Source organism: Lissotriton helveticus, chromosome 4_1 (assembly GCF_964261635.1).
Source record: "Lissotriton helveticus chromosome 4_1, aLisHel1.1, whole genome shotgun sequence".
In the NCBI taxonomy this organism is placed as follows: domain Eukaryota; kingdom Metazoa; phylum Chordata; class Amphibia; order Caudata; family Salamandridae; genus Lissotriton; species Lissotriton helveticus.
In genome coordinates, this window is record NC_136063.1 from 235966199 (window position 1) to 235983082 (window position 16884).

General features: G+C 43.6%; 1 protein-coding gene across 1 annotated transcript in view; it reads left to right on the forward strand.

The window, feature by feature from the left end:
• The window catches only part of ZFAT (zinc finger and AT-hook domain containing), a 985201-nt gene that overhangs the window by 236451 nt on the left and 731866 nt on the right, over positions 1–16884 (forward strand). Inside the window, exon 3 of the mRNA XM_078686715.1 lies at positions 7325–7591. Within this exon, the coding sequence (XP_078542841.1) occupies positions 7325–7591 (267 nt within the window). The remainder of the gene's footprint in view (positions 1–7324; positions 7592–16884) is intronic.

Consider the following 16884-nt stretch of genomic DNA (forward strand, 5'->3'; position numbering starts at 1 on the left):
CAGCCCTCCGGTTAGATGTTTACAATCTTTTCCTCTAGCCTTCTTTCTGGAATCTTCCACCTGCATATCCCACACTTCATCCCTTGCCTCCTTTCACTCAATTGCCTCTCTTTCCCTTCACCACCCCCTCACACACGCACACTATTGCCGCAGCTGTATGCCTCATTCACACTCTCGCACACAGAATCACAACTGGCATACCCGGTTAGTACTCTGTGCGCTCTGCAGAGAGGCCAAGGACTGGATGAGCACGCATTCTGAACCCCTGAATTATACGACACTGAGAAAATCAAAGTGACTTCGGCCTCAACTTCACAGTTCTCAATCTTGACACGTTATAAACACCCACCCACAGCCTGAACTCACACAGAGCATAGAGGCACATTTCTTCACAGTAAGCGCTGTATGAAATCCGACATTAAAAAAAATTCCTGAAAATAATAAGTCCTCTTGGGAAATGGGAGAAAAAGGAATATGTGAGCTCAGCACAGGAATCACGTGGCTGTTCCCAAACGGAGGGGGCTTGGGCTGGGCACCAGGGGGTGGGGGTGCCAGGACAGTCACATATGGGAATGCAGCCCCATCTCTATGTAACGCCACTACACCTGGCCAGTATTTCCTATGTAAAGGCCTGTAAGAATAGCAGCAAAACCAGCAAATGTTGGTCTCCGTACCTTAATGACTATAAAAGTCAGCAGAGGCCAAGTTGTCGTTTCAAGAGGAATAGATAAACACATCTGTGTCAAGCGCTGGCCGCGGGTTCCCTGAATCTGCAAGGATGAAACATGGTCTGCATTTTGTCCAAGAGAGGTGCCAACCCTGACTGACCCCACGGAGCTTTGTGATGACGTCGGCCTGTGGTCGTGATTCATCAGGATTCCTGAAGGGGCTTATAACAGGGATATATAATTCCAGATTGTTGGGTAGTTTTCAGGGTGTGGCTTATCATCTTGGGGAATTTCCATGGACTCTCACCCAATCCATGCCAATGTTCCCGATCCGGGTTCTAATAGAACTTCTATTATAGAAGCCTGTCTCTTGGTAGCTGGAACGTGCCTCTGCCAAAGAGAAGTTTGGGCTTCTACCCGGTGGATTGGCTTCAAGAGCGTTCACCCTACACAAGAGGACACGGCCACTCTCCTCTACCGCCAGGTGGTCCCCACTCGCCTTAGCGTGCCTCATGGCACACCCGTAAAGCGCTTAATGATCCACTTCAAAGCGCTAAAGTGAGCATTTCCAAGTTTGGGGCTGGGAGCAGCGTGAGTCGTCTCCGCATCCTCTCCCATACCAGGAAATGCTGCTGTTGTCGTTTGGCCTCAATCGAAAAATACAATTTACCACTAAGTCTAGCAGGAGGGAGATTTCCATCCCGAGAACTTGCACGGGAATGCGTTACCCCTTCCGGGTTTAGAACATATGGCACAGGCCACTCTGCCCCATAGGGCCCAGCCGGGTGTTTGGGTCCACGGTGTGTACACACATTTTAACTGCACTGACTGCTGGTGCTCACGCCTCGCCTGGCAGGCGCCCACCACTTCACACTTGGCGCTCTTTCTGAGAAATGTTCTTAAAATGGGTTGACGCATCACGGGGGAGTCCCTATTGGAATGAGCTTCTGATACGCCGGGAGGGCCGGGGCTGGGTCAGTCACGACTACCCCCCTCCAGCAGGATTTTGTCATACGCTCCTGTTTCGAAATCTCACAATTTCCCCATATGTCTGCCCTCCGTTTAAAATGTCAACACTTGTCAGGTGATAATACAGCCATTTTATAACCACTCCGACTGCATTAGGAGGACCACCCCCCTCGCAGGGAAATGTTCAATTATAAAGCACAGCGTGTGGTGTTCAAACACTGCTTGCGCCCTCTGGGGCAAAACTTCATTTTCGCGTGGTATGTTGTCAGAAAAGAGTTTGGAGACAAGTCACTGTAAATGTTAATTATTTTCAGATATTGCTCAACACCTCGTATCGTCTCATTTTTAACATTCCCGGTTTTGGCAGAGGAGGGCACTGAGGCAGTGGGCGGTTAAGCGATTCGCCCAGGATCACACAGTGTGGAAAGCACTACATCTCCTGGCCCAAAAAGCAGCATTTTAATCTCGTTTCTTTTCGACTCCATTGTTAGTTAAGAATGAAACCATGACCACCTGCGTCGGTAGGGATGTCGCCACCCTGGTGTAAGTTATTCTTTTTTAAATGGACCCTGCCCTTGGAAATGGCACTCTGTTTTTTTGCCCCATTCTCTTGAAGTGAAGTCCACGACTGAGCCTGGGTTTACTGGAGAACCAGCACAGGCGAGGAGAGACGAAGGAGAGCTGCGGGCAGAGGGAAGGGGGGGCGAGAGCGGGACAAAGGAGAGCTGCCGGCAGAGGGAAGGGGGGGGCGAGGAGAGGCGAAGGAGAGCTGCGGGCCGGCACAACAACAACAAAAAAAATGGCGGCCGCAAACCTCCAAAAATTTCGGATTCGGGGCGTGTTTTTGGCGTTCTGAGTGACGGATGACTTCACAGTCGAAAGAACGCAAAAAAACATGCCCCCGAATCCGAAAGAGACGGGGCTTGAACTGAGTGATGCCCCTCTCATCCAATGGCTGGCCTCCGTTTAGGAAGCCAGCCAATGGAGGAGAGAGGCGGGTTCAAGCCCCCATACTCCAAAACATTAAATCTCCTCCCGGAGACTGCGCAAGCGCAGCCTTCGGTCCTCGACCTAAAAACTACCTTGACAAGGCATTCCTTTACATCGCATACTACCTTTACAACGCATACCATTACACTGCATTTAAGGGAAGTATTGGATAGTATAGGGGTAAAAATTACTATTCTAACTCAAGGGGGTGCAACAGTAGGGTAAGTGTTGGATATTGTAGGGGTAAAACTTACTATTCTAACTCCAGTGGGTGCAACAGTAGGGTAAGCGTTGGATAATGTAGGGGTTAAAAATTACTATACTAACTCCAATGGTATGCGTTGTAATGGTATGCGTTATAATGACATGCAATGTAGTGTAATGCGTTGTAATGGTATGCGTTGTAGTGTCATGCATTGTAAAGGATGTTGCGATGTAATCCCTATGTTGTAAGTGTAGTGCGATGTAATAGTTGCTTTGTAAAGGTTGTTTCCCGTTCTAGAGGGGTGAGAATCCTGATGAGAAAGACGCAATCGCTCACCATCCAACATATTTGGCCTGACACGCACAGGAGGTATGTGGCCCTTTCTGGACTATGTGAAGGAAAAACGATTATCAATATTTCCACCTATGTCCCTACGCGATTACACAATACCATGTTCCTTGTCTTTGGTGCTCTTCTGCTCCTTTTTTACCAGAGAGGAGATTGCTGATGGGAGTAGATTTTAGCATGGCAACTTGTGATGAGATGGTCTCTTAGGCAGGCCGGGTTCTCTCGCCGTATGCTGACTGATTTCTTATCGGCCCTTTGCCTAATGGATACATGGTGCACCCATAATCTGACGACACAACACTATACATTCAACTCAGGGGAACATGGTAGTTTTTCTCAAATTAACTATATCTTTACCTTGGCAGCCCAACCGCCATATTCCTGTGAGGTCTGCCACTTGGCCCCGTGTATTACTATCCACTCCCTAATATGGGCAGTCTACTGTCTCCAAAAAAGACAAGACTATCGAGAGATCATACTTAATTCTGGTACCTAAAAATACTTGAATTACAGAAGGCCTCCTCTAGGCTACAGAGCAATAATTCTCTGAAAACAAGTATTTGGTATACTCTGTGTGGACACTATGAGATGCATATAAATGCATATAAAGTGGTAATCAAGGGCCAGGGCCTTTCACTAATTGTGGAACATAAAAGAAACAAGAGGGCCAAATTAAAAACCCTCGAGCAAAAGATCCATGAGCTGGAAACTAAACTTACTCACCAGGGACAGGCAGACACTAAACACCCTAGGCTGAAAACAAAAGGAATATAGGAGTGCCTGCTATGAATGTTCAAGAAAAGTTGGAATTGGGCTCACTCCCTAGAGACCAAAGGTTGGCCAATATTGTTGTCATTCACAAAGATGGTAAACCACCAGAGGAGTGCTTCTCATATAGGCCGATTGCGCTCTTAAATCCCGAAATTAAAATATTGGCTAAAATATTGGCCTCCAGACTGATCCAGGTAATCATGAACCTTGATCCATCTGAAACAAATTCGGCTTTATTCCAGGGCTGAGCACCGCTCTCAATCTACGTCATATTCATGTTTTTTTGGGTCAAGCAGACAGGCTTCAAGAAGACGCCCTAGTGCTCTCGCTCAATTCCAGAATGGCATTTGATACAGTTGAATGGCCACACGTTTGATGTGTTGGACAGGATAGGTTTTGGACCGGGTTTACAGCTTGGATAAAGCTCCTTTACAACGACCCCTTGACACAGGTGACAGTGAATGGAGGAATATCCTGGATATTCTGACTCCAACGTGGTACCAGACAGGGTTGCCAGCTCTCACCATTAATGTTCGCTCTAACATTGGATCCTCTGGCCTTGCCATTAGAGAAGAGATTATTAGACGATCACATGCCCCATAAGGTAACTTCTCTGACATACCAAAAACTATACAAGTCACCAGATACCCTAAAACATTTACAGGAACAGTGGATGGGCGACCCAGAGGTCTCTAGGATGGGTGGCCCATCGACCTGGCATTCCCAAAGGAGGTGGCTGCAAGGCCAGGATCCCGTTTAGTGCAGCAAAGAATTCTGTGGTAAAAATGGGTAGGGCGATGGACACAGACGGTGCAGCCAAATAGGCACATTCTTCCACACTCTATGGAGTTGCCCTGAAGTACAATTCTGGGAGTCAGTGGTTGCCTCTATGAATGGACAATGTGGGAGTAATATGGGTGCCTCAGCAACAATGGTGTCTCCTATGTCTGGGATATACAACAGACCTAAGCCGCATGGAGCAGATTTGGATGACTCAGGGACTGGCGAAAGCCAAATGGAGCATTGCATGATTATGGGGAGTGGAGCAAGCACCACAACTAAGGGACTGGAAGCCGGACATGGATTGGTGCATGCTGGCTGAGAAGGTGATCTGAGGGTACTGGCTGTACTAAAAAATGGACAAAAATATGAGGAAAATTGAATGACTATAGAGGCAATCAATCCCTGCACTCCCCTCACTGGTGCTTGTTCTGACATATTGCTTGCTAATTACTCCAAATCAAATGTCGTTGTTTGCAAAGTGGTGGAGAGAAGAGGGAGGGAACAGAGGGACTGTTTACTATTGAGAGCAAAATTGCTTTATTTGACAATGCCAGTGTACAACAGTATGTTGTTTTCTTTGTCTTTTTTTATGTTTTGCCATGCCTTAAAAAGATTTATGAACAAAAAAGAATGCAGACAGTCCTCTTGTCGAATCTCGCGCATCAGGGCAAATAGAAGTATCAAGTTATTAAAGGTAGCTCCCCCTGGCACAAAACCAGACTTTTCAGGCACCACCAGGGATTTCATCAGAGGATTAAGTTGGTTAGCAACCACATGAGCCAGAATCTTATTATCAAATCTTATTATCTAGATTCATGGGTGATAACGGTCGGTATGGACCATACTCCCAGGGCTTTTAATGTGGTTTCATAATTAGCAATATTAATGTCTCTCTAACTGTTCGATTTTCTTTGTTTTGTTAGCCATTGGAGAAAATGTAAGCACACATCAGTGATGAAACTGGCTTGGTTCATGTCCAGAGAGAGTCTACTCACTCCAAAAGTTAGACAGAACACCACACCACTGACATGTGCTTACATAGTTTCCATTGGCTAGCAAAACTAAGAAAACCTTAAATTTGAACCTAAAATTAGAGATTTCTTTTAATTTTCAGAGACCGTTATTTGCATTCAAGAAGGATAAAAATCTCCGGCAAGATCTGGTTAAAGCAGTCAGACAAACAGAAGATATGATCCTTACCGCAGATGCTAGGCGTTCCGCCGGTAAAGGGACACTTACAAGTGCAGTCATTGCACAGCATGCAAATTCACTATAAACAGCAAGTGCATAATGATTAATGGCAAAAATGTGGTACCAGAATGCACTGTCCAATTGCAACACCAAAATTTGTGTTTATTACATCATGTGCCTTTGCCAATTGACATATATTGGTCAAACTACTCAAGCTGTAAAAAAACAGGATCTTACAACATTGATCTAAAATAAGATGCAAAACAGAGAGAGCCCCATTGGTCTCACATTATGAGACAGCAGGACACACAGAAAATGATATAGCATGGTCAGTCTATATCTAACAACTAAAGCGGAATCTATTGAGAACCTACTTCTTAGAACTGAAGCCTGCCTGATCGAAAGATTCCATACTGCTGCACAAGGGCTAAATGAACAAGATGAGAGTTGGTCTTTGATTAATGTATGATGTTTTCTCAATAGATGAGAATGCATGAACAAGACACTGATGAAAAATGCAATCATTGTGTTATTGATCAAGTGCTATGACGGTTAAGACCTTCTACATGATGTATACAGAAGCTGGCAGTGAATCACCTGCTGAATGTGACAATGCACCCATTGTGTTCTTGATAATCCTTTGTTCCACTGAATGATGGACTCTGTTGTTCATGGAAAAATTATTTAACACAATCTGTATATTCTTATATGTATATTAGTTACACAGTGAGAAGGTCCGAAGTAAAATTGATAATGAAAAATGATTTAACACAATCTGTATATGGTTATATGTACATATGTATATGAGTTACATTGTGAGAAGGCTTGTTGCAAAATGGATAGGTAAGGCCTGGCAGTATAGTTCTCTTCATAGCGGAATGGTCCATGTTAGGAAACAAGTGTCTGATAAACTTAACAGTGGCAAACATTAACAAAAATCACTTATACAGGCATCTTTGAAGATCGTAACTACAATCTATGCCTATTACTGCACACGGTACCTTTCAGTAGAGCTATTCAGCCATTGTAGAGGATTTCTTCCATTATCCCAGTGGCATTTATGACTCATTCACCCTCTGTCACACAGGTATTAAGTGCACCATACAATACAGTCTTTACAAATCTGATCTACTATGTTAATTTCTTTTCTCCAGTGGTTTCTACATAGATTTCTGACTGGCCAAGATTGGTTGACTCAGGGATGCCAGTAATACATATGTTGTTTCTGCGTGACCATGTTTCTAGGTCTTCATTCTAAGCAGTGATTCTACTAATTTCTTCTGCTATTGGACTGTTCTGTAATGTTTTAACTACTTTTATTCAAGTACAAATGGCATGATTTACATAGGTTTATCATCTTGCAATGACAACCTTTCCCTTGATTATATTTTTTCTTCAGATTTTGTAGGAGTAAAGAGAAAACGTGGTAGGCCCAAGGGCTCGACAAAAAAATTCTACCCAGATGAGGATGCAGCAGAAAATATTGTTATTGATTCTGTGGACACAAATCAACTTGAAACGGAAAAGGAAGAAGGGTTGCTTGACACCCTGCCTGTCTGCTTGGAGTGCCGAAAATGTAGTCGTAAATTCTCAAACTCTCGTCAGTTAAGGAAACACATCTGTATGAATTTTCCCAATGAAGAAAGTGTGGAACATGAAGATCACTGTAAGCCAAATTTTTATGAAGGGGCATGAAATGCATTTTATTGGTTAATAACTTTGGGATGTGGGTTGGCCAATTGAAAGCAATTATGGGACAATCCCTGGTAACTCTCTGTTAATATGCTGATCTGCATGAATGTATAATGTATTGATTATTGTCAGTATCTCTCCCCAGTGTGTTTGGTAGATGAATGTTTTCTTTTGATTCAAGCCCTTGCTCGTTGAAGGAAGTTCACCAATTTTCCTAAGCTTAATCTGACCAAAATGAAACTCCTGCTTAGCCCTCGGATGTTTCTGATTTAAGCAACGTTGTCTGGCTGCAATATCAAATTCCACCACCACATGCTGCCTAGTCAGTGCATAATCCTGCCACCTACATAAGTTGTAACCTCAGCTGACGTAATAGAATATCCCATTAATTGAAACAGATCTTCTACACATTCCTGTGTTAAATGGCGTTATCTGGTGTAAGTTAGACAATGCAAATGAAATGTACCTAGCTCATCAGTAAAGATTGTCCCTGCAGGACGCTTCTGCCCTGTCCTCACTGGATATAAAGATGAGAGCACATTTACCCCACGCCCAGATACCTTCACAGGTTCCCCAGCCACAGCGGGTTCTGTTTCAAAACTATGACGTGCACATAAAGCTGTGCACAAAAAGACCCCTGCGTGTGTTTGACATTTAATTTGAGTGGTGCACTTTAACTCGATCATTGCTGTCTTTGATTCAATTTCTTCTTGTAGTCCCCAAAGCGAAATCTGTGACCTGCTGGGAAATGTCTTTCCCCACCTACGCATCTACATTTTCGAATTACCCACACTTGAATCTACTTTGGAGACCAATATGATGAATTTTGGTAAATTGTTGAAGACCTGGCTTTTTAGTAAATGTCCTCTTTTTTAAGTATCTTTTAACTAGGTCTTGTGTTGTTCATCATGGTGTTTTAGTTGCTGTAGTCTAGTCTGCGCCAAGAAGCTCAGTGCATGAGTCACAATGAAATGTTACACAAGCTGTTAGGTTGTGTAATGAAATGGTTGAGTCAGAGAGTATGAGTTGACATAGTCTCAACCTCAACCACCGCAAGTGGGTTGTATAGTTTGTGGATGAGACATTATTACAGCTGTTTTCCAATGGATTTATTTTCATATCTATTCCTGTCACAAGGAACCAGGGTAAACTTTCACCAGCAACAACAGCTAGATGAAAGCCTGTTGACTCTGATGGCAGGCCTGTCCCAACATCATTTGTTTCAACAGCTTAGGTTAATCAAGCACTAACTGCCACCCATGACTGACGTCAGTACCTTTTTTCATCACTGTACAGGCATTAGAATCTCAGCTAGGGCTAGATCTATGGCGGTGTGACCGGTGCTACCGCACCGGGCTCTGACTGCAGGTAGGGGCACACTTTTTGCAACTAGATTATGGCTTTAAAAGCATCTGCTGCCGCGTTTGTTGCATCTAGCAATTTTCAGGCAACAGTAAAACTGTCATGATGGCTCTGGTGATTAATGTTCTTCCTGGAGAGAGATTGAAGTTTTGTCTAAATGGAATTTTTAACTCATCGTAAAGTAGAGCAGAGGGTTGTTATGCCTGCCGCAAAGAACGTGTACCATGCAGATCGCAAGGTACATATTATGTAAATAGGTCAGTGGGTTACTACTTGTGTCTGAGAGATCCCTTTGTTATTTGCAGTTTATAGGTTAAAATCCTAATATAGAACAGTGAGCTATTAACTGTCATCAAAGAGCTGCATGCAAACTGCAAGGAATAGATTTGAGCATTATGACTTCCTGTGTTTCATTATCCTAATGTTGTAAAAAGGGTTAATTTGGGTAGAAATCCATTCTTATTATTAAAGAGCAGCCTCAACCATGGTGGTACTTTTTAAATTCTGAATTTGTGCTTCTCCTGATCAAGCACTTTTAAACTATCCTACCTACCAGTATGGATGACAAGTGACTCCTACACCTTGTAGTCCTTTGTCTTATGATGTAACGTGCTGTGACATGCTGCACTGGTATGAGTGGTAACTGCAAACACAACAATGATGGACAGAATGTGGATCAATGTCACACATTCACCCCAGTCAAAAGATCTGGGCCCAAATCCATCGTTTTTCCACTCCACACCACCCTGGGTTAGACAATGGCGATATGCAAATCAGCGCTGACCCTGTTGCCTCATGGGAACAGTCCAGTCCGAACTACAAAAGCCATGTCCTTCCCAGAACGGAAACAAGCATCCGAGGACCGGCCCGGTTTCGAGGTAACACCTCATCAGCCCGGCTAGCTTGATTCCAGTGGTGTGGAGTATCTGGGACTCACGTCTGAGCATCCCCAGTACACTTAGAGCGGTAACTGCAAACACAACAATGATGGACAGAATGTGGATCAATGTCACACATTCACCCCAGTCAAAAGATCTGGGCCCAAATCCATCGTTTTTCCACTCCACACCACCCTGGGTTAGACAATGGCGATATGCAAATCAGCGCTGACCCTGTTGCCTCATGGAAACAGTCCAGTCCGAACTACAAAAGCCATGTCCTTCCCAGAACGGAATGTGTGACATTGATCCACATTCTGTCCATCATTGTTGTGTTTGCAGTTACCGCTCTAAGTGTACTGGGGATGCTCAGACGTGAGTCCCAGGCACTCCACACCACTGGAATCAAGCTAGCCGGGCTGATGAGAGGTGTTACCTCGAAACCGGGCCGGTCCTCGGATGCTTGTTTCCGTTCTGGGAAGGACATGGCTTTTGTAGTTCGGACTGGACTGTTCCCATGGGGCACAGGGTCAGCGCTGATTTACATATCGCCATTGTCTAACCCAGGGTGGTGTGGAGTGGAAAAACGATGGATTTGGGCCCAGATCTTTGGACTGGGGTGAATGTGTGACATTGATCCACATTCTGTCCATCATTGTTGTGTTTGCAGTTACCGCTCTAAGTGTACTGGGGATGCTCAGACGTGAGTCCCAGGCACTCCACACCACTGGAATCAAGCTAGCCGGGCTGATGAGAGGTGTTACCTCGAAACCGGGCCGGTCCTCGGATGCTTGTTTCCGTTCTGGGAAGGACATGGCTTTTGTAGTTCGGACTGGACTGTTCCCATGGGGCACAGGGTCAGCGCTGATTTGCATATCGCCATTGTCTAACCCAGGGTGGTGTGGAGTGGAAAAACGATGGATTTGGGCCCAGATCTTTAGACTGGGGTGAATGTGTGACATTGTTCCACATTCTGTCCATCATTGTTGTGTTTGCAGTTACCGCTCTAAGTGTACTGGGGATGCTCAGACGTGAGTCCCAGGCACTCCACACCACTGGAATCAAGCTAGCCGGGCTGATGAGAGGTGTTACCTCGAAACCGGGCCGGTCCTCGGATGCTTGTTTCCGTTCTGGGAAGGACATGGCTTTTGTAGTTCGGACTGGACTGTTCCCATGGGGCACAGGGTCAGCGCTGATTTGCATATCGCCATTGTCTAACCCAGGGTGGTGTGGAGTGGAAAAACGATGGATTTGGGCCCAGATCTTTGGACTGGGGTGAATGTGTGACATTGATCCACATTCTGTCCATCATTGTTGTGTTTGCACTGGTATGAGTGGCACTATAAAATGAATTAAATGCATTTAAGAGAGAGTTGTATGGAGATTTCAGGGGCACTGTTAAATGGTGGTATTGAGGAAATTCTTGGTGGAAGTGATCATTGGAGGGCGCCAACAAACATTGTCGCACTGGGTGCCAACAGCGTTAAAGCCGGCCCTGAGCTCAACGAACCATGATATTCTGATTATTGGTTCTGCTGTTCTTGTTTTGGATTGTGGCCATGTGGCTGGACACACACAAAATAGTGAATGTTGAGCATGAGGCTCAGTCAGGAATCTGTGGCATGTGCCTTATGCTGTCAAATATAATCTAAATTCTTCAGGGAGCAGTAGGCAAGATTTTTGGCAAGACATTGCTGGTCGGTGGCTTTTGATTCTGCTTGGAAGTGAAGGGGCAAATTAAAAGGCAGGGCACCTCTCTTTGTGAAAAACACCAGCTGCAGAAGTATATACCACAATGATACTCATCAAAGTCATCATCTTGCAACTGGTGTGCGCAGACATGAGCGCATGTGCACTGTGCCATGGTAGTCAAGCTGTACCTGATTGATGAGGCCTAAATAAGTCATAACCGGTCGGGGGTTGCTTGTGTACCTACTCAAAGAAGACCTGACTTGCAAGTTTGCGCTGGACTGTTGCTACTGGAGCAGCACCAGGGCTGATTTGCATATGACTGGTTCCTGTCTGAGGTGTGGTGGTGGACAAAAAAACGATGGGCTGGGATGCAGTTGTGAGCAATTACCAGTGACAGATTAATTTTAATGTAAGTGTTTTTCCCGTCACTCTTTTTTTCCTTATCATCATTTGGCACCAGTAGAATGGATACTACCACCAAAATGTTTTCCCTTACATCTTCATCCTTTTGTTATAATTATTATTATAAAAATTGTATTAATTTAACTAAACACAATTAAAACACTACAAATTGCAGCCCAGTTTATTATTATATAATGATTATGAGACAAGGTAGCAATGCACGTGTCAAGCAGTAAGATATGAACTTTCATAAAACCAGTTTGTGCACGACTAGACTTTGTCATGTCTTTCACTTTAATCTTCACCTTCAAAAATACAAAAGTGCCTGCTTCTTGTCGAAATGACGGCCAGTTGTACTCCACCAAATTCCATACTTCAGAGACCTGTCTTTTTCCAGTTCATAAAAAGGCCCTGCTGCAATGGCACCAAAAATATAAAAGGAGGGAATTTTTACATGTTTTCTACCGAGTCAAAAAACAGCAAGATGCAGGGAACAATGAACTAATCATCAACTTCATTTTGATATACAGTTCATGACCTCGGTTCAGAATCCAGCTACAATAGGGCTATGTACCATAGACTGAAAAAAGTGTCTGTAAGTGCATGTTGCAGCAACTTGACAGTGCTTGCATGGGACCGTTGTACGGACTAGCCAGGTATGTGGACTTGGAATGTGACCATGTCCAGTACTAGCTTGTTGAATGGTTTATTTGTGTACTTGACATTTTGGCGCCCGTTCGGTTGTGGCCAAAGAGAAATAGATAGCATACATTTAACAAAATAAAAGTTAGAAGAAGCTCCTTTGTGGGGCACGCGGTTCCATTCTAGGGACCAAGGTATGGAGCACATTGTTCACCAGAGGAAGCGACCTGGTGGTTGAGTTTGGTGGGATCCAAAGTATGGTGTGAGCCATCTGTAACTTTGTTGATCCCTATGAGCCCTAATCTTAGACATTGCATCAAATGATCTGGTCTAACTGCAAAGAGTTCTGATTAAAGCAATTTCTCCTGGAGCAAGTCATTTTCATGGGCTGGCAAACCGAAATGCACAGCTAACAGGCGTGCAATATGTCAATCCTAGTACTGCATTTTCTTTTCAAGTATAATTTGATTTCACCACAGTCCACTTCACAGCTTCATTGCAAATCGTCGCTCGGTAATGCTGAGATCTTAAGGGCATAATCTTATAAAGGCTTATTCTGTGCGAAAAATAAATTGGGAAATGTTTGATTGATTCCGAGTTTCATTCACCGGACTCAGCAAAGAAATGAAACAGGGGGTGCTCCTGTCATGTTAACATGTTTCAAGTGGCAATCAAAAGACTGGCTTCTTTTAAGCAGTATAGGACTACATAGTCTGTAGATTGCTGCAAAAATATCTTAAAGGTTTTATTTTTTTTTAAAATGTTTCAAACATTTTACATTTGAGTGTGAAGATCCTCATAAAAATTTCAAAAGAACGCCCTTTTAGATAGCAAAACTTGAATACTCGCGATACTGTCAGAGAGCGTTTGATGTGTCAAATTGACAGCGAGATATTTCCATGTTCTTATTCTCATCGCATATTAAATCAAAGCCCACCATGATTGCATTGTTTGTGAAAAGGAGCTATCATTAGGAATTAAAACTTGCACTGTAAAGTTTCCTTCAATTGGCTGGCTAAAAAAAAAACTCCAATGAATCTCTTGTGTAAGATGTATGTTATTAGTACTGCAAATTCAGAGTAAATCGACTATGAAATTTACTCTATTGATGGATGTAGATGGCGGTTTTACAGAACAATGCTGCGAAGACCTAGAAACGCATACACTTGACTTGCTTTTTCTTATTTCTGAGATCGTGAAAAGCCATGATGATGCCATGATGATGCAGATCAGAGCTCTTACGCGTTGGAAAACTGAGAACTACTAACCTTGAGGTTAACTTAACAACAGCTGTTTAGGGTTGGAACCTTGTCTAACCCTGAATGGTGTTTCTCGAATTATATGCTCATTTAAATAAAACATTCAACCCACTCTCCTGCCCATCAAAGACTGTCAGCTGGTTGTAAGAGCTGCTGGTAATTCAACATTAAACTCCTGTGCTGACCTGTACACAGGACTCATTATCATCTTCAGTTACCAGAAAATAGATCTATAGGAGTTATACATGGAAAAGAGCGTTAGCCTCATGTAGAGTATGGTGGAGTGGGAGCCTTGCTGTACATCTCAGTTCACCCTCCCCATTTAGAGGTGGACTAAGCACAGGGTTTCCACCAGCAAATCCTCAGCTACTTCCGGTTATACAAATCCCTGACTTTGGGGCCCATCCTCCACCTTGCTGCCAAACCATAGAGCTAGGGTATTGTCACTAGATTACTGTGCATTGGACCACTGCATGGAAATCCATCAAAAGCCCCCTTGTCCCTAGAGAAGATGTCCTGCACAATAGTACCATTGATTTTTTGTGTTTTTCAAAACTCGTTCTTTGAGAATTTATTCTTAAAAGATAACAATGTTTGCCAATTAGCACCAAAATACCATGGTGCCCACGCAGCAAGCTCATCAGCCTTCAAAGCAGCCTTTATATCAGCGGTTGCTGTGAAGACTTAGGGCCTGATAACCATGTCGGTTGGAAAGGCTCCGAACAGCGTTCGGATTTCCCTAAACCGTGTCGTAACCCATTGGAATTCACAGGTCAGAAACATTTCCGACCGATTGTGATGGAAAGGTAACCGTTCGGTCATTCTGAATCAGTTCCGAAAGGCATTCGAAAACTGAGTCAGTTGAAGTTTAATTGTACAGCTCTATGGACCCCATTTCCGACCGACTTATTACAATGTCTGATTCGGACAGCCTTTCCAAATCGGTCTGTCTGACATGGAACGGCTGTCAGAAACTGACTTTGGGGGCTGGTAGCAGGCCCCCCTTCACCCAGAGGCCTCCGGTTGGGGGCCTTTGGTGAACCCATGGAATCACCCTGTAGAACCATGCTCAGTGTGACAGGCACCACGGGGTGCCCACCACAGGGTGCAAAGTTTTCCAAAACCACACCTTTTTTCAATGGGAGCCTGTATTGTCGGTCAGAACACAGGCTCCCATTGAAGTCAATGCGAGACTTTCCGAACCGTGTTCGGAAGCATCATAATCAGTCGGTCAGACCATCCGACTGCGAGTAGGTAGAAACAGGTTCCGACAAGCAGTTGGGAGGTTTAGTTTCTGACTGACATCGTAATCAGGCCCTTAGAGGTTCCTGCCAGTTGGGGCTCTCTATTTTGAATGTGTGTGGGTGCTGCACACTATGACGCAAATTTAGTGTCGTTTGTTCGATACGTGTGCTACCTTTGATTGGTGCCTGCTACACCTGGGAAAGCATATGTATACAGCCTGACACCTAAGTGGCTGTCAGGACTCTAAGGTGCACAACAAAAAGAGTGAACTCTTAATCCATTTTAAACATTTCCATTTATATTTTGACTTTTGCTCTATCTATATTCCATTGGCATATTATTCATGACCAAGTATCAATTTATCAAATTATCAGAGCCTCATCTGCAGTATAATTCTTTGTATTGGCTCTGTTTTCTGTGATTCCGGATATTGACTCGAAAGACATTTTACTATGGTGCTAGTTCCCACTGTTTGCAGAAAATGTAAAACTTTGAATGTGTGTGGGTGCTGCACACTATGACGCAAATTTAGTGTTGTTTGTTCGATACGTGTGCTACCTTTGATTGGTGCCTGCTACACCTGGAAAAGCATATGTATACAGCCTGACACCTAAGTGGCTGTCAGGACTCTAAGGTGCACAACAAAAAGAGTGAACTCTTAATCCATTTTAAACATTTCCATTTATATTTTGACTTTTGCTCTATCTATATTCCATTGGCATATTATTCATGACCAAGTATCAATTTATCAAATTATCAGAGCCTCATCTGCAGTATAATTCTTTGTATTGGCTCTGTTTTCTGTGATTCCGGATATTGACTCGAAAGACATTTTACTATGGTGCTAGTTCCCACTGTTTGCAGAAAATGTAAAACTTTGAATGTGTGTGGGTGCTGCACACTATGATGCAAATTTAGTGTCGTTTGTTCGATACGTGTGCTACCTTTGATTGGTGCCTGCTACACCTGGGAAAGCATATGTATACAGCCTGACACCTAAGTGGCTGTCAGGACTCTAAGGTGCACAACAAAAAGAGTGAACTCTTAATCCATTTTAAACATTTCCATTTATATTTTGACTTTTGCTCTATCTATATTCCATTGGCATATTATTCATGACCAAGTATCAATTTATCAAATTATCAGAGCCTCATCTGCAGTATAATTCTTTGTATTGGCTCTGTTTTCTGTGATTCCGGATATTGACTCGAAAGACATTTTACTATGGTGCTAGTTCCCACTGTTTGCAGAAAATGTAAAACTTTGAATGTGTGTGGGTGCTGCACACTATGACGCAAATTTAGTGTCGTTTGTTCGATACGTGTGCTACCTTTGATTGGTGCCTGCTACACCTGGGAAAGCATATGTATACAGCCTGACACCTAAGTGGCTGTCAGGACTCTAAGGTGTACAACAAAAAGAGTGAACTCTTAATCCATTTTAAACATTTCAATTTATATTTTGACTTTTGCTCTATCTATATTCCATTGGCATATTATTCATGACCAAGTATCAATTTATCAAATTATCAGAGCCTCATCTGCAGTATAATTCTTTGTATTGGCTCTGTTTTCTGTGATTCCGGATATTGACTCGAAAGACATTTTACTATGGTGCTAGTTCCCACTGTTTGCAGAAAATGTAAAACTTTGAATGTGTGTGGGTGCTGCACACTATGACGCAAATTTAGTGTCGTTTGTTCGATACGTGTGCTACCTTTGATTGGTGCCTGCTACACCTGGGAAAGCATATGTATACAGCCTGACACCTAAGTGGCTGTCAGGACT